The sequence below is a fragment of the Cyprinodon tularosa genome, unplaced genomic scaffold (assembly GCF_016077235.1).
Source record: "Cyprinodon tularosa strain WSP-4 unplaced genomic scaffold, ASM1607723v1 ctg158, whole genome shotgun sequence".
Taxonomy (NCBI): Eukaryota; Metazoa; Chordata; class Actinopteri; order Cyprinodontiformes; family Cyprinodontidae; genus Cyprinodon; species Cyprinodon tularosa.
Genome location: NW_024038416.1, coordinates 771,379 through 796,439, shown reverse-complemented (window position 1 = coordinate 796,439; position 25,061 = coordinate 771,379). Strand labels below are relative to the sequence as shown.

Sequence of the window (25,061 nt, the reverse complement as noted above, 5' to 3'; positions counted from 1 at the left end):
CCATCAGATATGGTTTCCCCTGCATCTCCACACAGTGCAGGCGGCACGATTCACCGCGCAAGCACCAGGAAACGCGCATGCTCGCTAAAGGCGTGCAACAGTCGCCCTGTGCTCGCGCCACAGGAGAACTATGGAGAGCATGAACGATCAAATGATAGCCTATATGGAGAAGGGGAGAAATCTGGATGGATGGATGGATGGATGGATGGATGGATGGATGGATGGATGGATGGATGGATGGATGGATGGATGGATGGATGGATGGATGGATGGATGGATGGATGGATGGATGGATGGATGGATGGATGGATGGATACTCTGCATTTTCATCCTACTGTATTTTTTATTTTAAACATTATTTGATGGCCTTTGTGGCAGGGATGGAGATCCATATATTATGTCACACACAGAGTATACATCTAGATAGATAGATGGATAGATAGATGTTGCAGTATCTATAACAACCCAAACACACAGGATTTCAGAATTAGACATCTCCAGTTATTAATTTGATATTCTCACCAGATCTGAATGCCCTGTTAAAAAAAACATCACATCGCGTTCCCCCCTGATGTCATTTATGGTGAGTTGCAATAAATGCAAAACTCTCTGCAGGTTCTTGTCTTTGGCATTGGAAACACACGGCGAGAAGGTGGGTGCTGGGTGGTGAGGATTACGGGGCGAGAAACGCAAAAGTAACGCAATAGTTACTTTTATTAGTAACTAGTTACTTTTATTGTGGAGTAACTCAGTTAGTAACTCAGTTACTTTTTGGGAGAAGTAACTATAACTAATTACTTTTTCAAAGTAACGTGCCCAACACTGTTGAAATGTTTTATCTGTCCCTGTGCAAAAGGGTTTGCTTGACCTTTAAGGACAGATTCCAATTTCTGCAGTGTGGGGACTATAAATATGATATCCACAACAACAGCACTGCTGCAGAAGCTCCTGAGAGATGAAATTAACCCTCAGAACAGTAGTGAGAAGTTCAGCATCCATTTTTCGCCTGCTTTGTTAGTCAACTGCCATGGTTGCTTGGAGAGCTGATTTGAGTTAGTCTAGGAGGCAGTATAAGGATTTTACTATGCTTTCACAAGCCAAATTTGTTTGCTTTTGATAATTGCTAATCAGGAAAAAAGGATGTGGGGATACTTGTCTTCAGTTCTTGTTATGTTGATGGGAATGTTGTTTGAGTTAAAGACAGGTCAGCCTTTTAAATAAATCTGTTCAGAGGGTACAAAAGACTCAAGACTGAGCTGAGGGTTGAGTTGGTAGGAATATATTTTGGAAGGTACTGTAATCGGGTTATTCAGTGGTTTCCAAGTAAATGTACTGAAAGCCATAGAGGTGTTGCAGGAAGTGTAAATCTCACGGTTGATAGAAACTTATACTGAGATGGAGCTTCTTACAGCAAACAGAATGCACTTTTGTTTTGTCTGTGCTTTCTGCTTATTTTGTGTGTTTGTTGGAGAAATCACATTTAAGCAAAATGGTTCCCTTCATTAAACCAGTAGGGGGCGCCAAAATACTGACCAGAAGCATGCTAAATGGAAAAACAGAAAGCCTCATTTACTTTTGAGGACCATTAAAACCTAAATGTTATCTGACCTAAAATTACCCTTTTTAAAAAACTGCTGCAATTGCATCATGGCATCCATGAAGTCACCCACCTTCAGTTTTATAGTCTAGACTGAACACTGGCAATAGAACACATGTGGCTTATTTCCCAATCGTGTCTGTGGTACGGCTGTATTTAACTACAGTGGTTCTGTTTTTTTTTTTCTCTACTTTCCAACTTAACTGGGAGAAATGCTTTTTATTTTAAGACATATTTTCCAGAGAAGCATGCAACATCTTGGTAAACAGGACTATCTCTGCAGACTGCTTTATCCCTGCCAGTGAGGGCATATATCCTACAGTATTTTTACAGTACTCACTTTATAAATCAGATTCAAATGTTGCGATTAATTTCATGACTGAAAAGAAATGGTGAAACAGACATTTTTTTATTAACCAAATTAGTCTGATGTGGCTCAGTTCAATTGGGTTAATGGTCCAAAACCGTTCCAGTCTCATTTCCCCAACTTTGCCTGCTTAGACTGGACTTCACCTTTGTCAGATTAGGACCAAATATGAGGCTTAACCAAAGAAAATCTGTCAAGAATTACTGAGCCAGAGGTTTCAAGCATGTGCAATAGCCTCAGCCAGCTTAACTAACATGATTACAAGCATTCTAGAGACTTTCTTGTTTTTCTTTCTCCATATTGTAATGGGTTTTGTTTTGTTTTCAGTCAACCTATGGTCAAATGTCCTAATTTTAAGGCTTTCTTGATGCCAATTAAAAACATGAAAATATTTTTTTTGGTGTTTTCCACAGCATATTAAAAAGGATTCCAGGTGGTTTAGGAAGATAAACATATCATAAAGAGAAGAAAAAATTTAGTTCAGATTCTATTCAAAAAATAATGAAATGCACATTACAACTTGCACTGATTATGCCTTGTTTAAAGGCCACAAGCTTAACAATGAAACAACTTTAACATACAATCCAACAAATAATTGGGTTGTGTGATTAGAACACAGTGGGGAGAATGGACCTGTGCAGACCACTCACTAATTTCCCCCAACTGCTCCTTCCTCGATATAACCAATATGGATCAGAGGTCTATTTTAGACGGAACTATACAGAAGAACCTTCCGCTTTTCTTGTTAGATTTAAAGGAGAAATTGCCATGTCTTTGAAAAGGATTCATTTGTCTGTCGATATATAACAATATTTTTGTTTTCTCTTTAGAACCAATCTGCCTCGGCCCTGGGAAGCTCCCTGGTGAGATGCGATAAACTGGACCAGGCAGAGATCAAAAGCCTCCTCATGTGTTTCCTACATCTTCTTAAAAGCATGTCTGAAGGTAAACACTCCACATAACTTTGTGATTTAAGCAATAAACAATCTCCTGTGCTGTTAAATGAATAAACAAACAAGCTCTCTATTTTTTTTTTCTCTACTTCAGATGCTCTGTTCACATACTGGAACAAAAGTTCACCTGCTGAACTGATGGACTTCTTTATTTTAATAGAGTGAGATGCTTTTTTATTGGTTTTAACCCAAGTTTATGTTAAAAATGCTAATAAAAGTGTGTGATGATGGATTGCTTTCTCCCTTTCTTCAGAGTATGCCTCCATCAGTTCAGATATATGGGGAAAAGATATATTGCAAGGTAATGTTGCAGACTTTTATGGCTTTTTCATTCCTGCCACCCTTACAGAAAATGATTTATGTGCATCAACAAAAAAACAGAATAAAATGTCAGCCGCACTAATTAAGAGCTTGTTTTTGGAAAGAGCTTCGGTGATTCTGGGCCCCAAGTTTTAATTCATTCAAAACACATTCCTACTAATATTTGGAGAGATGCCACTTAGAGGTATGAAGGGAAACAGGTTCTAGCAGAATTCTGGCTGGATAAATGAAAAATGTTACAGCTAATTGAAATGGGTTGGTTTCCTGTGATGGAACTGAACTGTTAGCGTAGTCCACAAGTTTTCAGCCATGTTTGTCAGGGCTGGTCCAGATTCCTAAGCCTGCTTTATGTATACTAAAATCTGTTGGATTGTGGATTTTTAGATCATTTCCTTGGTGTAGAGCTCCTTAGTTTCATTGAAAATCTAAAACATATAATCTTCATATGTAGACCAAGTATCTGAATTAGTCTCTTCTCACTATGAATATTTCTCCAGTGGGTACTTGCCTTGTCAGGGAGGGTAACTGCAGTTTTAAAGGTTGCTTGGTCCCAACAGTGTTCAAGCAGCTTCTAGATTATAGCAGGCTTTTATTTTCCTGAAAATCCTCTTTTGTCAGAGAATAGTGGTTTGTTTAAGAAGTTAAACCTTGGACTAAATTGGGTGCTCTAACTGCACAAAGATCCCAAAGGTCAGAACAGTTTCTTAATTGGTAAAGCCTGCTTAACATCAGTAAGCTTCGAAGTGAAGTCAGTGACAGGAAACGTACTAGTTTAAATGACATCCACAAATTCCACCATGAGTGAAATATCAATACAGAAATACATTAGGATCTTATTGATGGCTGCAAAGATGCAGCCTGCTAAATTACAACTACAGAAATGGAATAGTAAAGATTGTAATTATCCTAAAAAATGTTATGTTATTTACTCTGATACAGTGATGATAAAGATATTTAATAAGATATTAGAGCCGTGATTTCATGTTATTGCGACGAAAGCAATGCCGATACTGTCTGGGAAAATTAGGATACAGTTAAAAACATGCCCATAAGGAAACTAATTGAATAAAACATTGAAACATATTGATTAACAGCACACAATAGCTGCACAATCATTCCTTTAACACATGCGTTTGTATATAGGAAGAACTACATACTACTTGGATGTAAAATAATTGCCATCATGGCTTTGTCAAGCTGCTGCCTACCTTTGTGAAGCAGGAAAAAGACTAATACAAAGTGAATCCAGGAGAACTTTTTATTGCCTACCTGGAATGGGTGACAATAGTTGAATAAACTTTTGGCTCTCAAAATGGTATCGGTGCCCTATTTGTTGGTACTCGCCAATACTGATAGCACCATTTTATTGCTTGATCGGGGCCCCGCCCGATACTTGTATCGGTATCGGTATTGAGTTAGTCTAGGAGGCAGTAGGACGATTGTACTATGCTTTCAATGCCCTATTTTTTTGCTTTTTATAATTGCTAATCAGGAAAAAAAGATACAGAATCCTTCAAACTTTTACAAAAAATTTAAATATAACAAAAAAGTATGGCATGCATTTGTATCGGGCAGAAGCCTGTACTAACTCTGGAGGAGATGCAAAGATCAGAGAATACTTTTTATTGCCTACCTGGAATGGGTGACATTAGTTGAAAAAAAGTTTTGGCTCTCAAAATGGTATTGGTGCCCTATTTGTTGGTACTCACCGATACCAATACCACCGTTTTAGTGCTGAATTGGAGCCCCACCCGATACTGGTATCGGTATCAGTCCAACACTACTAAGAATTCCAGCAGTGAAATTAGTTTTGTGTTTTTTTAGAAAATGAATCTATTTCAATTTTATTTCTCATAATAGAATGAAGATTCTTAGCGTGATCATATTTTCACACTATAGAGAAACAGTACAGAACAGTCCTCCCATAGTGCATGCATAATGATTCAAAAGTGATAATATAGCTTTAACAAGTCATTAAATAAGAGAATCATGCCTATTATGAAATGATATAAGCTGTATCTGATTTTCTAGGTTAGAGATTGGATTAAAATGTGATGATTATGTTTGTGAAAAGCTCACATGTTTCTTAACACCCATTAATTCCTTTTCTTCATATTTGGGAGCTTTGGCCTCCATTCCCAGAGGCCTCCACTCTCTCTAACCTCCCATTACTGTTTCTATCTCTATTCACTCAAATGCTGGCAAGTTTAACTTACTGATAAATAAGCCGGCTCCTGCCCTCTCCTGCTTTGGGTAAGCTAAAGGCTAAAGGTGGAAATAACTTTTTTCAAATTGAGTGCATGAAATTTTCTCAAAGAGATGTTGCAGTGCTGTAAAAGTTTTGGTTTTCCATCTCACTATCTTTATGCTTTTTATTTATTTATTTTTTTTTCATGCATGGCTTAAGCTTTAACCTGCGGTGTTCATGCTGCAGCTGTGTCAAGTTTCACTCTAGGCTGAATGTTAAACATGCACAAATGTTTACAATTTTGACTTAAAAATATAAGACCTGCTTCCTGGCATATTTGAGCACTGCCGGAACCTCTCAAATGTGTAAAGGGGGAAAAAAGGAAAAAATAATCTTGAGCTGGTCCACTAACTCTAGCCCTGTCTAATATATCCTGTTTCCTCATCAGGAACCAGGATGGGGCAGGACACGTAGCACATGAGCGGAAGTCTCAGACTTTGCCTGTGTCTCGTAACAGGGCGGGAATGATGCATGCCCGCTTACAGCAGCTCAGCAGCTTGGATAACTCATACACTTTTAATTACAGTAAGTGCCATCAACCATTCAGGACCATTCTCACCTCATGTAGTCTGAGCTCCCCCTTTCACTCATACTTCCCATCATCTTCCTCATCATCTTCTGTTTAAACCTAATCGGATGAAAATCTTTTCAGGATAACATCCGTAAAGTCTATTAGAGCTGGGTAGAGGCAGATTTTTGTTAATTTGAGCAAAGCCAGGTGCTTATTTTTTAATGAAAAGGCATCTTTTAATAAACTTTCTTTGTGTTTTCAGTGTAAGAAAGATTTCAAGTTTACTTGGAATATCTGTAGAACATGGTAAGAATGTGACAGGTTGCGAGGATGTTTGTCGACCATTTTGTTTTGATTTAAAATGCAATAAAGCATGCCTACTTTAACTTTAAGATTAGCTCTCAAAGTCATCTCATCGTCTGCAACGTTCATCTGCTCTTGACTTTATTTCATTTTGGAAAGAAACCCATGTAAATTGGGAAGAGTTTCATTCCAAACTGGGCAATGATTGAAAAAGTACTTCTTGGTTATCAGCAAAAAAAAAAAAAAATTGCTAATTTTTACGCTTAGTTTGTACCATTTCACCCTTTACCTACTTACATTTCGTTCTAATGAACAAATAAAGAGGGGAGGAGCTCTTTTTAAGGGTAGCACAGAAACCTTCTTTGGGGTCAGGCCCCTCTGGTTAAGAAAGTTTGGATACAACTCTATTAAGTTAGATTTTTAGTTTGCAAATTAGCATATTTAGCCATATTTGGACTAAACCTTGGTCAGTAGATGGCAGCAAATTGCGTCCAATGTGATTCAAAGCATGTGTGGTACTAGGGGTCGGCGATATATCGAATATACTCAATGTATCTAGAGTTTTACCACGCACGAAAGTTAAAATGACTATTTCCACCATCGAGTACAAATTCGCATGACGACATTAAGCTGTCTGCATCCTTTCCGCTAAGAGTTTTATTTTTCCCACATACTTTTAATGCATCATGAACTCATCCTCCAAACTGGATTATTTTATTTGCGACACGCACACAAACTAAAGCAATTTGCAAAGGAAATATGGTGACAGCAGGTGTTTAAGTTAAGCAATATATGGCAGTTGTTAGGATTTCACGTCAAAGATGTTGAACAAAAGGCAGTAATTTGTAAGACGTTCAAGACGTACGTTATTTAAATGTTCTTTAGATGCTCTACTACCTGTGATGTGATGTAGTCTTGTTCAGAGGTTTGCAGGCGTTTTCTAAACCTGGCAATGTTCTCAATTTTACTACTTTTTGTGCTTCTTTAAAATTCCCAGCACGTAAAGATCAGTGCAAATAGTTTTGAAATGTTCTGATAATGCTCTAATTTTTTTAACTTTTGTTTTTGTAATTTGAGGTCAATTTCTTTTTTTCCTCCTGCATTTATTTTATTATGCGCAAAATAGCCCCTTTTTATTTTGCATTTTATTCAGTATTGCATGTTTTTGCTGTTTCCTGTTTGGTTTCTGGGATCTTGTTAAAGGTCTAAAACTGGCACCAAAAGACATAATGTCGCAGTATCATTTGTTAAAAGCTTTGAGCTGGTAAAAATAAAATGTTTTAAATTTGAAACCAAAAATTTGAATGAGTATATCAGTGCAAGTTTATGCAGTCCATTTTTTTTCAGGTAATTTAAACATATCGTGATATATATCGTTTATCGCAATATAGCCCAAACATATCGATATATTAGATTTTCTTTATATCACCCAGCCCTATGTGGAATATGCATCAACAGGCATTATTGGAGTTCCTGCTGCATATCACCTTAACTATGCCTTGGTTTTATAAGAGCTTGAGTTTGAAGCCAACAAAAAGCTAATTCCTGTTTTTTAAGCAGCTTGGCTTCTCCATGTTTTGATAACATGATCAAAATCATGAACTAATGTCTGAAACACAAGTCAATAGGATATAATACCAACAGAGGTTGGTGCTCTCACTAATTTATCACCAGTAATCTGACTAAACTATTTTTAGCTTCAGCTTGGAATGAAACTTTTGATGTTTAAAATTATTGAATAATACTTCCATCATTTTAGCAGCAGCTTTGCGTTAACATAGAGATATGACTCCATGTGATGTTAATTGCTTTTCATGATGTGTTTTACATGATGAGCATGAAAGAGCTACAGCATTATCTGATATCCTTTCAGCCTACAGTCACTCTGATGCTGATGTGTTGAATCAGTCGATTCTGGAGGCCAACATTGCCACTGAAGTGTGTTTAACAGTACTGGACACTCTCAGCATCTTCATCATGAGTTTCAAGGTATCAGATCTAACTCCTGTTGGGTGCCGAGATGAATTATCTGCTCATCAGAATTACAGAATTACCTTGTTTCCTCACAGACGCAGCTATGCTCTGATCACGGTCACAGTCCTCTGATGAAGAAGGTGTTTGAAGTCCATCTCTGCTTCCTGCGCATCAATCAGTCGGAAACAGCCCTGAGGCAGGTCTTCACGTCACTGCGCACTTTTATCTACAAGGTCTGAAGAACATTTGGTGCAGTGTTCAAAGATATTATATCAATTTTAACAAAGAACTAAACTGGTATTTCATCCCTTCTTTAGTTCCCTTGCACGTTTTTTGAAGGGCGGGCAGATATGTGTGCGGCCTTCTGTTATGAGGTGCTGAAATGCTGCAATTCCAAGCTGAGCTCTATACGCAACGACGCGGCCCACCTGCTCTATTTTCTCATGAAGAGCAACTTTGACTACACGGGTCGCAAGTCCTTTGTCAGGACACACCTGCAGGTGAGATGGCTTTGCGGCAGAGATTAATTATCAGAGTGATAAACATGACCTTAATGCTTGCAAAACAGGCTCAAATATAAAGTTTTTTACAGCAGCATTTACATTTTTTTTACTCCAGCTAAGGAAAGGTTGAAATGTTTAGTTTTCTGTGATATTTTCGGATAACTCTATGTTCTGTAAAGCTCTGCTCTCCAAACCATGTTTTTTCTTTTTTGCTTTAGGTGGTGATTGCTGTCAGTCAGCTGATAGCTGATGTGATCGGTATTGGAAGCACCCGCTTCCAACACTCTCTGTCAATTATCAACAATTGTGCCAACAGTGATAGAACTATCAAGGTGGGGAGCTTCCTAACAAATAGAAATAGCATTAATTCTTATTGTTCAATATAAAGGTCCTTCATAACCCTACAGCTTTGACACCACAATCTTAAATAGCAGTGTGGAAAGAAAATTATGTGTGGATCAAGATTGTAAATAATTAAATTTCTGCATACTGTAAATGTGGTGCATGTATTCAGCATCCCCATGCCATGATGCTGCCTCCACCATGTGTCATAGGTGCTGATGAGGCCAAAAACCTTAACTATTATGTAACTGGAAAGGTTTGTGGTCATTCCACACTCCTTCAGACAGCTCTTTCTGAGAAATTTGAAGTTTCAGACCTTGTTTGAAACTTCTCCACCTATTTATCTCTGCCAATTCTGCAGTGCTTCTCAGTTTTTATGATGCAGTTTGTTGATTGAAACCAGTCTATAAACACTGATTTGGCTGAACTCCATCCATATCAACAGCACACAGCTTTTCCATCAGATGTGAAGGACCTTACCAAACGCATCAGGACGGTTTTGATGGCTACCGCTCAGATGAAGGAGCATGAGAGAGATCCGGAAATGCTGGTGGACCTGCAGTACAGCCTCGCCAAGTCGTACGCCAGCACACCTGAGCTGAGAAAGACCTGGCTAGATAGCATGGCGCGAATCCATGTGAAGAATGGAGACCTGTCAGAGGTCAGGGGTTAGACGTTAGACTCTAGTCTGATTATTTTAGTTTAATGGATAAATTAGCATGTATTAGACCAATATTTTTGCATTTCTTTTGTTGATTTGTGCTTAGCTCTTAGACTGCTGACTTTTTTGGATAAATGGTTGTCATTTAGCTTTTGTGACTCTGATTGTAATTCTTTTTTTTTTTTTTTTTTGTTCCCAGGCGGCCATGTGTTATGTTCACGTTGCAGCCCTGGTAGCAGAATACCTCCGGAGAAAAGGTATTTCCCTCTTTTCTAATGGAAACCTTTTATTTCCAAGTTCATCTTTTTTTTTTTTTTTATTAGTCATCAGAAAGCTTTTACTCAAAGCATTATCCCATTTCACGCAGGAATGTTCAAGCAGGGCTGTTCAGCTTTCCGAGTTGTAACTCCAAACATTGATGAAGAAGCAGCAATGATGGAGGACGTCGGGATGCAAGATGTACATTTTAATGAGGTAAACCTATTGCTCTTACCCCACCAGGACTGTAAAGCTGAGAGGAAGTTTTAAAAAAGTCTAAATTACCTACACAAACGAATGACGGTTAAATTTGTTTTACAGTAGTGTTGCGCCGATGCCATTTTTTTTTTCTTTTTCCCCGATACCTGGCTGTGCAGTATTGGTCAATACCGATACCATCTGTTTGAAATTGATGTGTGCCTGTATTTAGGAAGAACTGCATACTACTTGGATGTAACATAATTGCCATCCTGGCTTGTAAAGCTGCTGACTACCTTTGTGAAGCAGGAAAAAGAATCCAGTAGACCTTTTTATTGCCCACCTGAAATGGGTGACAATAGTTGAATAAACTTTTGGCTCTCAAAATGGTATCGGTGCCCTATTTGTTGGTACTCGCAAATACCAACAAATCGGTGCAACACTAGTTTACACGTCAATTCAACTGTCGTTGGAACACATTAAATCACAGATTAGTCATGATTAGCAGGATCAAACTTAAGTTTGCTCCACAGTTGCACTGTTTGATTCACAAATAGCAGCCGATTTTAGGCTAAGATGAGATCCTAGACCACAAGAAAATATTTCCCCTTTCTTCATTTTAATTTTAACTTTTGTCCCATAAAGGTTCTAATCTCCATTAAACACAAATATAGATGCCTTTTTATGTAAAACCAAATAAATAAATCTTCTGAAACATGATGGAAACCCTAAATAAAGACGTAATCCAGGGTTTCTGCAGGTCATTAAAAGTCATTAAATTATTATTTTTTTAATTAAGGCCCTATTTGGCATTAAAATTAATTAAATGTGATTATTGTGGCTAAAATGCTTTGTTTAAAAAAAAAAGTATATAAAAACAATTTCGTCAGATATATTATATCGTTCTATATTTGCACAGAACTGCTTCCGGTTGATCATAAAGCCGTATTTTCTGAAAAGTAACTCGAGTTGGAGAAAAATCTATAAAATGGGGGAAAATGCAAATTTCAACAAATATGGCTGGAAAACGAGGAATTTGGGACATGGCTGCCGCCTGTCGACGGGTACTTTTTGATGGCGTTAAAATTATTTCTAAGAGCATTAAAAAGCATTCAATTAGAGTTACTCATCCCTGTATAAACCCTGTAATCTACACTTAAACCTGTCTCTGTTAATAACATTGACATAATATTTAAGTCTTATTTCTATCTTATTAATGGTATTTTTAATGACTCCTTTTTTACAGTTGTCATACTTAGTTTTGTTTACTGAAAAAAATAATTAACAACCCTTCTTTTTAAATATATATATATATATATATTTTTTTTATCTTTCAGTCTAATTTCATATTTGTTAAAGTATTAATAAATCTCATTCAAAACAGAGTGGCCATTTCTGTTGTATTGATCCTACTAGTTAGAGCTACAACAAACAGGGATAAAACTGTATGTTTGCCAAAATAACAATGACCCACAAATGTCATTAAAAACACGCAAAATGTTTTTTCGCATCTAAGACAATAATTTGGGGACATTTTCCTCTGAGATTTTAGTGTTTCTGAGATTTTTTCCCCTTAACCTTATGATATTATCATTTTGTAGGGATCTTCTAACCTGTTCAGTTTTTAGCTGTTAGATAAACTCACCTGCTTTTAGTTTATCTACTCCAAGTCTGGAGATTTCAGGGTTTGTTTGTCTAATTACCAAAGTAGGAGACAGACAAAGCCTGAATATTCTTCTTAAAAACCAAATGTTTAGGTAAATGTGTCAGTTAAATGTTTTCCTATTCTATTTCTTAAGGAAGGATACTGTAGAGTTGTTTTCCCAAGCTCTCCTTCATGCATTATTTTCTCCATTTGTTGTCCACTCAGGATGTTTTAATGGAGCTTTTGGAGGAGTGTGCAGACGGCCTGTGGAAAGCAGAGCGCTATGAGCTCATCTCAGACATCTATAAACTCATTATACCTATTTATGAGAAGCGCAGGGACTTTGAGGTATACTTTCCTTTCTCCTTATTCATTTGAACTGACCTCCAGCATGTTCTATAGCTCTGCTGTTTGACTTTGTACAGAAACTAGCCCACCTGTATGACACTTTGCATCGAGCATACAGCAAAGTGACGGAGGTGATGCATACAGGAAAGCGGCTGCTGGGGACGTACTTCAGAGTGGCTTTCTTTGGCCAGGTAAGTTCAATTTTTAATTAACATGTGGGGTACTGTTCAAAACAAAACAAAAATATTGCATGGAAGTCTGACTTTAAATCATTAAAGGAAAAGTCCGGTCAGCAAGGAATAATCAATGGATCATTACGTATACCTAAAACTAATACCTAGCATTAATCAGTAAAAAATAAAAACAATCATTTTCGCTTCGATCACCAAGTAGGGGACCCGCCAGAATTTTTTTTCGAGATGACTTGGATAATTGTGACAAATACCAGATACAGCACTGGGACTTGCTCAACAGCCTATACCACACTGTGACGTCACAAACCAGTAGGTGGCAGTAGTGTTCTTTGACAAACATGGATGTTTCCTGTCAAGCACATTCAAATGAAAATTACTCTTAATTAAAAACATTTATCATTTATTGAACAGTATGTAATAATTTCATATTTAAAGTACTTTCAGAAGTTTGAATTCTGAATATGACCGGACCTTTCCTTTAAAACCTCACTAGAGAGCGCAAGTCAGCATGATGCTGAATATTTTTTAAAGCGTGAGGGAGGCCTTTACTGACCCAACTTCTCTGCTTTTTCTGTCCTCTTTGAAGGCAGCGGTAAGTCATACAGGAGTCCTTCTTTCGTCAGACAGTCTGAGTCTGTCCTGTTTGTGCTGCTTTAATCCATTTGCACTTGTCGAACACTGCTTGATGCTTCAAATAAAACTCTTCTGTGTAGTTTTCATTTACTGCTCTGTTTCTTTACATCATTTTTACAGTTTGCTTGTTGGTTTCTTTCTGTCGAAAGGTTAATCTAAATAAAAATACATTTTTTGGGAGATTGGAAGCTGATTCAACCTTAGCCCAGCATAAATGTATCTTTCTTATTCAGTTGAAATATGCTTTAATATTTGCAGTTTTATAAAAGTTCAAAGGATTCAATTAAAAGGTAAAAAAATTCAGTCAAGACTCTACCAGAGCATCCTCATTTCTTTTCTTAGCAATTTCTGATGCATTCATCAACAAGCTAATATATATAACTGGGTTAAAATTTAATTTCAATTCAATTCAGTTTATTTATATGCCGCCAATTCAGAACACATGTCATCTCAATGCTCTTTACAGAGACAATTCAACCAGACCATACAGTCTGATTGAATAAAAGTTTTCTATTTAAGGAAAAACAGCTGATTACATTGACTTATTCATTCGAAGGCAATCCCTCACACTAAGCATGCTTGTAGCGACAGTGGAGAGGAAAACTCCCTTTTAACAGGAAGAAACCTCCAGCAGAACCAGGCTCAGTGTTAGCATAATTCTAACCCTTAAATAATAACCCTAAATAAAATATTTTACTAAGAGGTTTGTTAAGAACTTAATAATAATAATAAATGAATAATAACCTTTATTTAATATAAATTAGATATAATAAGAAGTAAAACTTTAAAAATATTCTTTTATTTACTTTATTAAAATATATTTAATATTAACAATCATTTAAGCCCATTTTAGTTAACAGTGGAAAATAACATCAGGACTTACTAAAAATAATTTTGCATATTTTGTAATTTCTTCTTTGCTCTCAATATGAATAAGGCAAAAAAAAATACATTTCAAACTCTCAGAAATGTCACTGTAGTATGTGTTGAAAGTCTCTAAACACAACCATGGTAGCTTAGTTTAAAACTTTAAAGAGAAAACGATTTGGGGTTTGACTCTTCACTGTCAGGCTCCCAACCCTTAAAGTTTATTTAAGCATAACAGCCCCTATTCTGCAGAATAAAGGAGGCAATCAAAGCAGTTAGAATCAATCCAACTGGCCAAAATGAATATTGGTGTCTTTTTCCCAGCATTACTTTGCAATAATGATACAATTTTCCTGGCAGAAATTGCAGTTGAAGCTCAAATTTAGCTCTGTTCCTTATAAAAAGAAAGAAAAATGTAGTAATGCCGGTGGGGGATAGCAGGGATGGAGTGCGTGATCCATCGATTGAGTCCTGGGTTCAAATCCCACCATTGCTGTATGTCTTACACCTCCCTCTCCAACCTTTCCTCTCCTGTCTAATGTCAAAAAAGGCTGCTAGTGCCACAATAACTTTAGAAAATAAAATGAAACTATGATATTAGAATTATTCTTGAATAGATTCTCTTTTTACCAGAAAAAAGGCTAACTAAATGAGATGGTTATGTAGGCACAGAACGTGTTGCATGGCATTCATTCACATAAGCACTCATGTCAGTGTGTCTGCTTTTCCTCCATGTTTGATTTGATAGCTTTTATTACTGACTATTGATAACTTTTAGTGGTATTTTCTACTTGTGTCTGACTCCATCCTGTGTTCCCTAATACATAATAAATCTGATGGGTTATTCTAGTAGGACAACCTCATATGATGTGTTTAAGATAAATTGTAATGATTTTAATATTTTGTGTCATTTACACTCCTGTAGCAGTACCAGTTTACTGACTCAGAAGCTGAGGTAAATTCATATGACAGCTGCAGTGTGTTTTAAGGCTGCTTCAGTGTTGTGCTCTTTCACTAATGCAGTCTGCAGTGTGGTTTAATGTGTGGTGCTTAAGCCCCTTAACTCCTCCTGTGTCCCAATCAGAGTAGGAAATTCCTTTTAAAAGGCTAATCGCTGGGTTTAGCTCTCGCTGTGTAAACGCATGGCTTCACCCCTCATTTTACAGGACTTTAGATTATGTAGACAAAATATATAACAAATCAAATAGCTGGTAGTCTGAGCATCCATATTAGATATAAAACCAATAAACTAACACTAGTGTTTTTCTCTAGTTGCTGTTCTGGGAGCTTAGACTCTAGGATGTGTATTTAGGAAGACTCCCCACCAGTGTCAGAATGCCTCCCATTCACTATTTATATTTGGTTTGATGTGCTTCAATCTTTTTAAGTGGGTTACTCTAATGTTGTGCTTATTGAAACTGACTTCTAGGGGTATTTGATCTTTTTTAGGGCTTCTTTGAAGATGAAGATGGTAAGGAGTACATCTACAAAGAACCGAAGTTCACACCGCTGTCTGAGATCTCCCAGAGGCTCCTGAAGCTGTATTCTGAGAAGTTTGGACAGGAGAATGTAAAGATGATTCAGGACTCTGGGCGGGTGAGATTCTGGAAATTATTGATCTAGTTTTAACTTCTAACAGGGATCCAATTATCAGGAGATGAAAAAGTTACGGGATTGTATCAGCTGATGCAACAAAGCAAGTTCTTCACCTCTTTTATTTTTCTTTTCACCAAACATTTTAAAAAAATGCATCACATAACCTGCTGCTTCTTGATGCCTTTACAAGAGAAAAAGTGTGTTTTTCTTTCGGATGCATTTATTGATGCATTCAATAAAAGAAATCCAGCATTAATTGTTGGCTGTTTGATCAGTGTCGCACTAGTTATTATTATTTTTGTTTCCTCTACAGATCAACCCAAAAGACCTGGACTCCAAGTACGCGTATATCCAGGTCACCCATGTGACTCCGTACCTTGACGAGAAAGAGCTGGCCGACAGGAAGACTGAGTTTGAAAGGAGCCACAACATCCGCCGATTTGTATTTGAGATGCCTTTTACAATCTCTGGCAAAAAGCAAGGCGGCGTGGAGGAGCAGTGCAAACGCAGGACTATACTTACCAGTAAACTGCTTTTTTTTTACATCCAAGTATTGCTGTAATTGTTATTCCTTTGTTAAACAAAACTATTTCATTCATTAATGGATACCTTCTGAGAGAGTAAAATTTAAGAAATTATATCAGAGAATGTATTTTTTGGGGATTTTAAGTGACTGACCAAAACAAAGAAGCACATGATGGAATGAAGATGATACCTGGAAAACGAAAAAAAGAACATTGTGGCCTAAATATGTGTTTAAAATGTTTGATGATGATACAAAATAATATTTTTAATGCACCTTATTGTCTAAAATAAGTACACTTTGTGCAGAGTAATATTTTATTAAATCGAGGGAGGAAAAATAATCCCTGTTGCAAAGAGATGAGCATTTTCACCCTTTTTTGTGATTTGGTTTAATTGTGTAAAGATATCTTTGTATGTCAGTTTGCACCTGACTTTTAGAGGCACTAAAAAGGTGTTGAAAATGCAGCGACGGTTGCATTTGTGATTCCGAAAATCGCTTTGTACATTTGCATATTCTACCACAATTAATTTGCGTGGTTTGGTCATTAGAATATGATCTGCTTATTGATAAAGGCAAAGGTTCAAAGAAGGGTTTGCACACGATGTCTGCTGAATTGCAAACGGCAATCACTTTGCACCTACATTAAAATTCTATTCTCTGGCTACAAACAACGTCTGCACCCATTTTAAGGCAAATAAGCCTTCTGAAGATCAGGCCCTTAGTGCCAGAACCCAACAGCATGCCACACATTTAAAATTCCTTCTCCTTCTACTTCTAAATCTGGAATTACTAAACACAATTTATCCTGACATAATTATTTTCTTAAAGAAAAACATAGTCTAATAAAGCCTTCCTATTCCTGAGCCACAAAATCTATCATTAACACACACAGCAGATTTCCCATCAGTCGGTCACTCCTTGCATAAGTCAGCAAAATGTTCCTGTTTATCAGTAGAAGATCTTGATTAGCTTTTGGACATGTCAGCTGTTTAACATGTACATTTCCTAATCCCAATTATTGCTTTATGGTTCAAACGATACAAAAGTTCAGTTTTATCTTCTTATCTGCAATATGTGGGAGCTTTCATTTGATGTGCAGTCCACATGCAGGTGGATGCTGAACCGTAAAAGTGACAAAAGTGTTGAATATATTGCAAGCTTTTCACTTCTCTGTTTTTCGGCTCCTGCAGCAACACACTGTTTTCCCTACGTGAAGAAGCGTATTGCTGTGATGTACCAACACCACACCGATCTGAGCCCAATAGAGGTGGCCATCGACGAAATGAGCAAAAAAGTAGCAGAGATCAACCAGCTGTGCTCCTCCAGCGACGTGGACATGATCCGCCTGCAGCTCAAACTGCAGGGCAGCATCAGTGTCCAGGTTTCTACTTTGGATCTTGTCTCAACACAAATAAACACCTGCAAAAAAGAATAGTATACTAAAATAAAAAAATAACACCCTCTACCACAGGTAAATGCGGGACCACTTGCATACGCCCGAGCTTTTCTAGACGACTCTAGTGCCAAGAAGTATCCAGATAACAAGGTCAAGCAGCTGAAAGAGGTCTTCAGGTGAGATGTGAAGGTCTTGCACCTGGCTGCACATAATCCCTCCTCAACACATGCTTACCATGTTTTTGTAAGCAGGCATTTTGTGGAGGCCTGTGGCCACGGTTTGGGCATTAATGAGCGACTGATCAAAGAGGACCAGCAAGAATACCACGACGAGATGAAGGCAAACTACAGAGACCTGACCAGAGAGCTGTCCATCATCATGCACGAGCAGGTAAGCTGCAGCTTTTTTTTTTTTTCCAACTGGAGTTGTTGTAATAACGTAACACCTTTAATCTCTCGTTGAAACGGTTTGTTAAAAGAAAAGCACTCAGAGGTTATTTCTAATGTTTTATAGAGGGATAAAACACTCTCTGATAACATTCTCTGTATTTTTTTCTTTGTGCTGACATGAGCAGATATGATGGTAATGCAAGTGGCAACAGTATGCAACTGATGGAGTTGGTAATTGTTGGTCTAGCTCGACAAACACAATTGGAATTGAAAGGGTTAAGCTGGTAAAAGTCATGACTCTTATTCAGTTATACAAAACTAAGGTTTCAACACTTGACCCAAAGACTCAGTTATCAGATCATAAACTGCTTTATCTTTGCATGTCTGCAGTAAATGGGAAATCAGCCTGACATGAATATTCATAAACATGAGGTGCACTTTAGCTGTGCAGTTACATTATTTCTTTTCTAACATTTGAGCTGTCAGGAGCAATTGTTTTCATTATAAACTGTTTCTTTATTAACCTTATTCTTCGTCCCTGAAAAGTTTATTAGGTACTAATTTTCTTTTCTGGCTTTCTATCCTAAACCTGTGAGACAAGAGCCAGAATATTCTACCAAGAGTCCAAATTTAAACCCTGCTCAATCTCCTAATGCTCTCTAAGCTAGCTAGACCAAGAGTTACCATTTGGCTTCTTTTATTTTGGCTTGCAATGTATGTTCTTGCATGCGTGTCCAGAATGTTTGGATGCATGCAGTATGTGTTTTTGTGTACATATGCATTTGAATATGTGTGCTTCAAATTTGTTTTATCTTAAATGCACCAATACAAATGTTGTAGCTTAATTCTGTAACATGTTAAGCTGATTTTAATACATTTAGAAAGGAGTGTAATATGAGAAAGTACAAGAAAAGTCCATCCATCCATTTTCTGACACGCTTTTTCCTACTCGGGTCGCGAGGGGTGCTGGTGCCTATCTACAGCAATGAGCAGAGAGGAAATGCTGCATCCTGTGTGAGCAGCAGTAGCTGTTATTACAGAGTTATTACACAGTTGACTTTTTAACTAATATATTCAGTTGTTTTTTTTAACATAGCCTGTAATCTACTGTTCCTAAAAAGTTACAGTTTAGATAACATGTTAATGGATTAGAATAATTTCACCATGACTACATAATTGCTCCTTTATTTAATTTTAAAACTGTCCGTGAAACGTCACAAACCTCAGACTTGCAGTGTAGGATTAAAGGAGAAGTCTGGTCAGCAAGGAATGATCAGTGGATCATTATTTATACCTAAAACTAATACGTTTGCAGTGATTTAATGAATTTAGTGTTAATCAGTAAAAAAAAAAAAAAAATAATCAAAACAATAATTTTTGTTGAGATCACCAAGTCCGGGAACCGCCATTTTGTGTCGTTCCTGACATTTTTCGGCAGTGATGTCACTGTTTGATTAGTCGAAGGCCATTCTCCACCTTTTGCAAGCAAAGTCAATGGGAACTACTCGACACATTTGCAATCAACAACAATTATTTAAGATTTCGAGAGGACTTCACCATTGAAATTCGTGTGAGCTATAGTTAAACTGACAATGCCCACGTGCATGGCAGTTTGATGTTGTAATATATCGGATAAAAGTGAAAAAACATTTGTTCCGTCACCTTTCCGATTCATGATCCTCCACGGACGGTTTCGATGTTGGATTGCCAACTTGAAGAGGGAGGATTAGCCATCAACCTTCTGGCCAGAGAAAAATCACGTAATATGTAGCCAACATTTGGAAGAATGTTTTCAAGATGACTTGGATAATAGTGTGTTGTGACAAACACCAGATACAGCACTGGGACTTGCTCAACAGCCGATACCGCACTGTGATATCACAAACCGGTAGTTGGCAGTAGTGTTCTTTAACAAACATCGATGTCTCCAGTAAAGCACATTCAAATGAAAATTACTCTTGATTAAAAACACTTGTCATTTATTGAGCAGTATGTAATAATTTAACATTTACAGTGCTTTTAGAAGTTTAAGTTCTGAATATGACCGGACTTCTCCTTTAACAGTGAAAAGATGGCTAGTTTAAAGTTAAAGCTGTGCGAATTATTCAACTGTTTTAAGTAAAAAAAAAATAAAGATTTTACAGCAAATGATCAAACAGGATTTTTCATCTTGGCATTCTGGGCCCTTGAAGAACAATAATAGGTTCCTGTGGAGCAGGTCAGATGTACCCTTTTTGGCTCAAATCCGTTGGCACTCTCAGCTCAAGATCAAGCTCAATCTGTTCATTCTTGCTATGCTTATTTCAAATAAGAAGCAAAAAAAAAAAGGTATAATTACAAGGTTTTAGTCCCAGCATCCTTCTTTCTGAGCAGGTAAATCAATTTCACCCCGTGCACTACAGTCTGCTTTGAAAATAAATGAAGAACTCAGCCTGAGTTCTTCTTCCTGACAGTGTGCAGCCTTGGGGAGCAAAGGTAAATGAACTGAATCTTTTCAGCTTGTTATGGGATTGCTGCTGCTCTGTCACTCTAACTAAATCTGATCAAATACAACAGAAAACTTTGCATTGCATTAGGTAGGGGGAAGACTCACACTTGAGAACAGCAACAGGTAAACGTTGTAATAGAAACAGCTTCCCAGAATTTTTTTTTGTGAACAAAAATAGCTGAAAATTCTTAAAATAGGTTTCATAATAATGAGCTATGAAACAAATGTAAGGAAAAATGAAAGATTCTTTAGCGCCAAAACAAACCATTATCATGCTGCCTACTGCACTTCTGAGGTGTAATATTTTAACCCAATATGAGTAGCTGGATTGTGTCACCATTACTCATGGAGAGAGGAATTTAATTTGCAGCACTAGAAGAGATTAATACTGAACTTTGACAAGAAAAAAAACCTGTAAACGAATCAAGCTTAGAGTGAAGGGGAGCAAATACAGTAAATCAGAGTAAAAATTTGGCCAGTTGTAATAATAGGGTGGCGGACTTAATCAGTGAAATTCATTGGCAAGTGGATCATCTTTAGGACTGAACAGAAAGCCAGACCAGGTGTGGCTACAATAAGGCTAAGAAAAACAGACACAAGAAGAGCAGTAAAGAGAAGATTAGCTGACAAAAGCAATATAGTCTCCTTTTTATTATTAACATCTAAATGATAAAAGTGTGTATATTTTGAATGAGAGTCCAGGTTTCTTAGATCAACAAAAATAATGCATATGGCCTCCATTAGGGAATTTTCATTACACTCCACAGGATCGCTACCAAACAACACGGTGATTCCCTCTTCCTTTATCTAAGGTTTGCCCATATCGGCCTTCATCATGAGCTTTTCTTTTTGATTTGATTGTCGCCTCACAGATTACTCCCGTTGAAGACGGAATGAAGAGTGTCCTCCCAGACTCTCTTCACATCTTTAACGCCATCAGTGGAACGCCGACCTCTGTCACCATCCAGGGCATCCCGCACTCGGCCTCAGTGATATGAGCGGCTTCTGGTTGTGAGACTAGTGTGTACACCACTGAAACCAGATTGGATGGGTCAGCTTACAGAGAAGATGCTGGGATCACCTATAACTCTCCTTTCCTGCTTTGTTTTCTGCTCCACTCAGTCAGCCATGGTTTGAGACTCTCTGGATGGCCATATAAAAAGCAGAGCCCAACAAGACAAGTAGCTTTGCAGCAGAAATTTTAATCCTGCATTATAGGCATTTTTTTTATATATTTTTTTTTTAATGAGATTTATAATGTCGCCTGTTTCTACAAAAAGACTAAGCACTGTTTTCCGTAAAGACTTCCTTTTGGGATTTTTAATACATGCATGTCATCACGCCCTTCTAACAGCCCATTGTTGTTTTTATATTGTGTTTAGTGTTTTTATGTACAGTATTACACTTTTATAAGCCAATGGTTTGTTTTTTTTATTCAAATTTATGCTGCAAACATCCATGCTCATCTCTCTGGACATGAAGTTACATTTTCAGAAAAGGCTTTTTTGTTAGTTTTTTTAAGTATAAGTCTTTATCATGTTAGCATTAAATCTATCTTGAACAGCAGTTTTTATGTATGTATTTAAAAGCCATTGCAAACACAGTGTATTCCAAGTTTTTTTATTGTTGTACATAAAAAAATACTATGTGCAATACTTGCAAAGCATCTTGCTGTGTCGAGATCAAACACTGTAAAAATATATATATATATTCACCTTTTTGCCAAAGCGATGAGGTGTGGGTCGGGGGGGCACTATGCCTACTGTGGAGAAAATATGAAGCTGATACTGTTTTATGATTCTCTTTTATTGTTTAAGAAAATGTCGTATATTTGAGCATTTTGTTTATAATATTTAACTCAAGTCACCATTCTGCTGTTATACAGAGATATCCCCTAATGCTTATCTTTTAAATAAAAGCACTCATTTCTTTCCACATGCACACACACGTCTTCATTTATTAAAGTACTATAATGTATTCCCCTTTCCAAAACTCCTGCTTTTCATTATGCACTATGCTCTAACAAGCTTTAAAGCACCATTGGAAGAGAAACAGGCCCACAGCATCCTGGATCCTCCACCACACTTCGTAGAGGACCTTCAGGTACTTTACTTTATATTCCTTTATTTTATACCAAACTTACAGTATTACTGTTTCATCTTCTTGTAAAGCTTTTTTTTTGTCTCATCTGATAAAAGTGCTGGGTTTAAGTTGGAGCTACAGTTAATGAAAAAGATGAAAGATGAAGATGAAAAAACAGCATCTTGTTTTTTCAGTGAACTTGGCATGAACAGAGTCTTATCCCCACTAAATCTGGACATCTATGAGCAAACATCTAGTTATTTCAGCACAGTCAGCTCTGTTGAACATTAAGCTTTTAGTCCTTCTGTCCTGTCCAAATGTAAGACAATATTTGCCATTACCCTAATCTTTTAGCCTGACGTAGTCCGACTCAATTCTAGTCAGAATATGAGTCTGATACTGCTCCATAGAGCTGTGATTATGGGGCGTGTTCTTCTTCTTCTTGTTTTATGGCGGTTGGCAAACAATTAAGAGGTGCATTACCGCCACCAACCAGTAATGAGTGTGGATCAAGACAGACATGCTCAAAAAATAAAAAATAAAAAAGGGGAAAAAACCTAAATTCTTTTCACTAAACCTGTAGCCAATAAATAACGAAAAAGTAATCTTCCTTTAAATCTTCTTCCCACTGTTTTTGCCAATCTTCTCGGATCTTTCTTTTAAAAACTTTTAACTTCAATTTTACTCATATCAATTTTTATATCACTCTTACTTTGGTCTATTGCCATCTGCCTCAAGTTTTTGTATAACTTTATCCAACGACATATTCCTCATCCCCAAGAATTTTTCAGCTCCTTTAACAATGATTTTGATTTTCTCATTTTTATGTTTAACCTGGTCCGTGCAGTTAATAACATAAGCCACAAACAAAACAAGTTTGTCAAAGTCAACAGGGTTATAAACCCTGGCATGCTGCTCTGGTTCTCGCCTTAGTTCTTGAATGTTACTCACAGTTTCCTTTTGCCTTTCCTGAACCTTCTTTAACGCCTCAGCATAACTTAGATTGTTTGTTGATTTCACTTTTTGAACCTCAACTGCTTTCTTCCTAACTTCACACCCTCCATATGTTGCCCTGTGCTCTCCACCACAATTACAGCATTTAACCTGAGTATTTTCACCACATTCTTGTATTTTGTGCTCCCCACCACATTTAAAACATCTCTGTTTGCCCCTGCACACTGCAGCAATGTGACCATATCTCTGACACTTGTAACACCGAAGTGGAGGAAGAACATAAGGCCTGACTGGATAGCACATGAAACCCACTTTAACTCTCTCTGGGACTTCTGGAGTAGAAAATTTCAGAAGCACAGACAAGCTGTCAACTCTCTCATTGTTCACTGTTTTCTGCAATCTCTTTATATCAATGACCTCAACATTATGGATGTTATGCTTTAATCTCTCCAGATCTTCATTAACCGGAATTCCGTAAATAACTCCTCGGGAATCTTTCTTTTCACCCAACACTCTTTTACTCTCCACTCTTTTCTTTCCAATGCTTTCAACACTCATTGCTTTCCTTTTGTGCTCTTCTGATTTACAGACGATTAGCAAGTTTCCATCTCTCAGAGTTTTAGCCATTTCAACTTCCCCCACTTTCTTTTTTAGCTCCTTAGAGACTGTTACTGGGCTCAGAATAATATTTTCATCTTCCTTTCTGAATTTTAATATTATCTTCACCTCTTCTTTCATGATTTTTTTACGTACACCCTTGCTTCCTTCATCTGTGCTTTCGTCTTCAAGGTTTCTTTTGATTCCTGAATTCTCACAATTTCTGCCCGCTTCACTACTTTTGGATTTTCCATTTCTCCGGTAACTACCAACTGGCATCCAACTATCCATATCCGATTCACTTTCTAGCTCTTCCTCATCCTCTACAACTTGAGCCGCCGTCTTGATCCCACAAACTGGCTTTTGACTCGGATCAGTGTCATTGTCATCGTCTCCTTCTTCCGACGAGGACCCCCAAATTATTTCGCCGTTTGAGTAGGCTACAGGACTTGGCATCTGTTTTCTTCGGCGACTAGCTAAAGAATCAAACTCCAGCTGACCAACTCAACCTTCTTCTTCTTCTGTCCAGCATGGGGCGTGTTTTGAACGAACCAGGAAAAAAAATGCCTCTGCACTCAATTGGATAGACCTACAACCAATAAGAGCAACGGAGTGCGTGACGTATCTTAAGCGAGGCATAGTTGTTGTCCACAAAAATCAAAGCGTGCAGTTTCACGCCTAGAATAAGAAGATGAGACTTGATCGCGTTTCTCTGTTCCTCTTTTAAAATTAATTTGCTGTCGATATCTTCTAGAATAGACCTAATAGCAGAATCTACTCACCCAAACTCTCCAGCGGCAGCCATTATTGTTGTCACCCTAGCGCGCTTTGGTCACGTGGTTGATAACGTTACTCTTGATCATCTGTCCATCATCGTATAAAGCCCGCCCTGACAATTTGATTGGATCGCCTGACAGTGGGCTTTAATACTCGCGCTACTATGGAGCAGAGCCAGACCGAACTTCCCCGAACTCAAACCTTGTGGGCGGGACTAAGTTCGGACTGGCACCCAGGCTACTAATCTTTAGCTCCATCCACAGATACCAAAATGTTACAGTGTCATGCTCGGAAAACAAAAGGACCCAGTTTTCGAGGCAAAGAGACAGTTAG

The 25,061-nt window shown here is 37.5% G+C and overlaps 1 protein-coding gene across 10 annotated transcripts in view; it reads left to right on the top strand.

The window, feature by feature from the left end:
- Positions 1–22,259, top strand: part of LOC119780259 (dedicator of cytokinesis protein 9-like) — a 107,814-nt gene extending 85,555 nt beyond the window's left edge. For 3 of the 10 annotated variants that reach the window (XM_038280240.1, XM_038280231.1, XM_038280234.1), the window contains exons 35-55: positions 2,795–2,909; positions 3,012–3,078; positions 3,171–3,218; positions 5,875–6,011; positions 8,174–8,289; positions 8,370–8,507; positions 8,592–8,774; positions 8,996–9,109; positions 9,565–9,780; positions 9,980–10,037; positions 10,148–10,254; positions 12,107–12,229; positions 12,307–12,420; positions 13,010–13,015; positions 14,849–14,878; positions 15,373–15,519; positions 15,833–16,043; positions 17,236–17,426; positions 17,517–17,617; positions 17,693–17,831; positions 21,191–22,259. In XM_038280240.1, the coding sequence (XP_038136168.1) occupies positions 2,795–2,909; positions 3,012–3,078; positions 3,171–3,218; positions 5,875–6,011; positions 8,174–8,289; positions 8,370–8,507; positions 8,592–8,774; positions 8,996–9,109; positions 9,565–9,780; positions 9,980–10,037; positions 10,148–10,254; positions 12,107–12,229; positions 12,307–12,420; positions 13,010–13,015; positions 14,849–14,878; positions 15,373–15,519; positions 15,833–16,043; positions 17,236–17,426; positions 17,517–17,617; positions 17,693–17,831; positions 21,191–21,316 (2,487 nt within the window). In that variant the 3' untranslated portion in view covers positions 21,317–22,259. Of the gene's footprint in view, positions 1–2,794; positions 2,910–3,011; positions 3,079–3,170; positions 3,219–5,874; positions 6,012–6,259; positions 6,304–8,173; positions 8,290–8,369; positions 8,508–8,591; positions 8,775–8,995; positions 9,110–9,564; positions 9,781–9,979; positions 10,038–10,147; positions 10,255–12,106; positions 12,230–12,306; positions 12,421–13,009; positions 13,016–14,848; positions 14,879–15,372; positions 15,520–15,832; positions 16,044–17,235; positions 17,427–17,516; positions 17,618–17,692; positions 17,832–21,190 lie in introns of all 10 variants that reach the window. The other 7 variants (XM_038280239.1, XM_038280230.1, XM_038280236.1 and 4 more) reach the window with 4 other exon arrangements.
- The last annotated feature ends 2,802 nt before the right edge of the window (positions 22,260–25,061 follow it).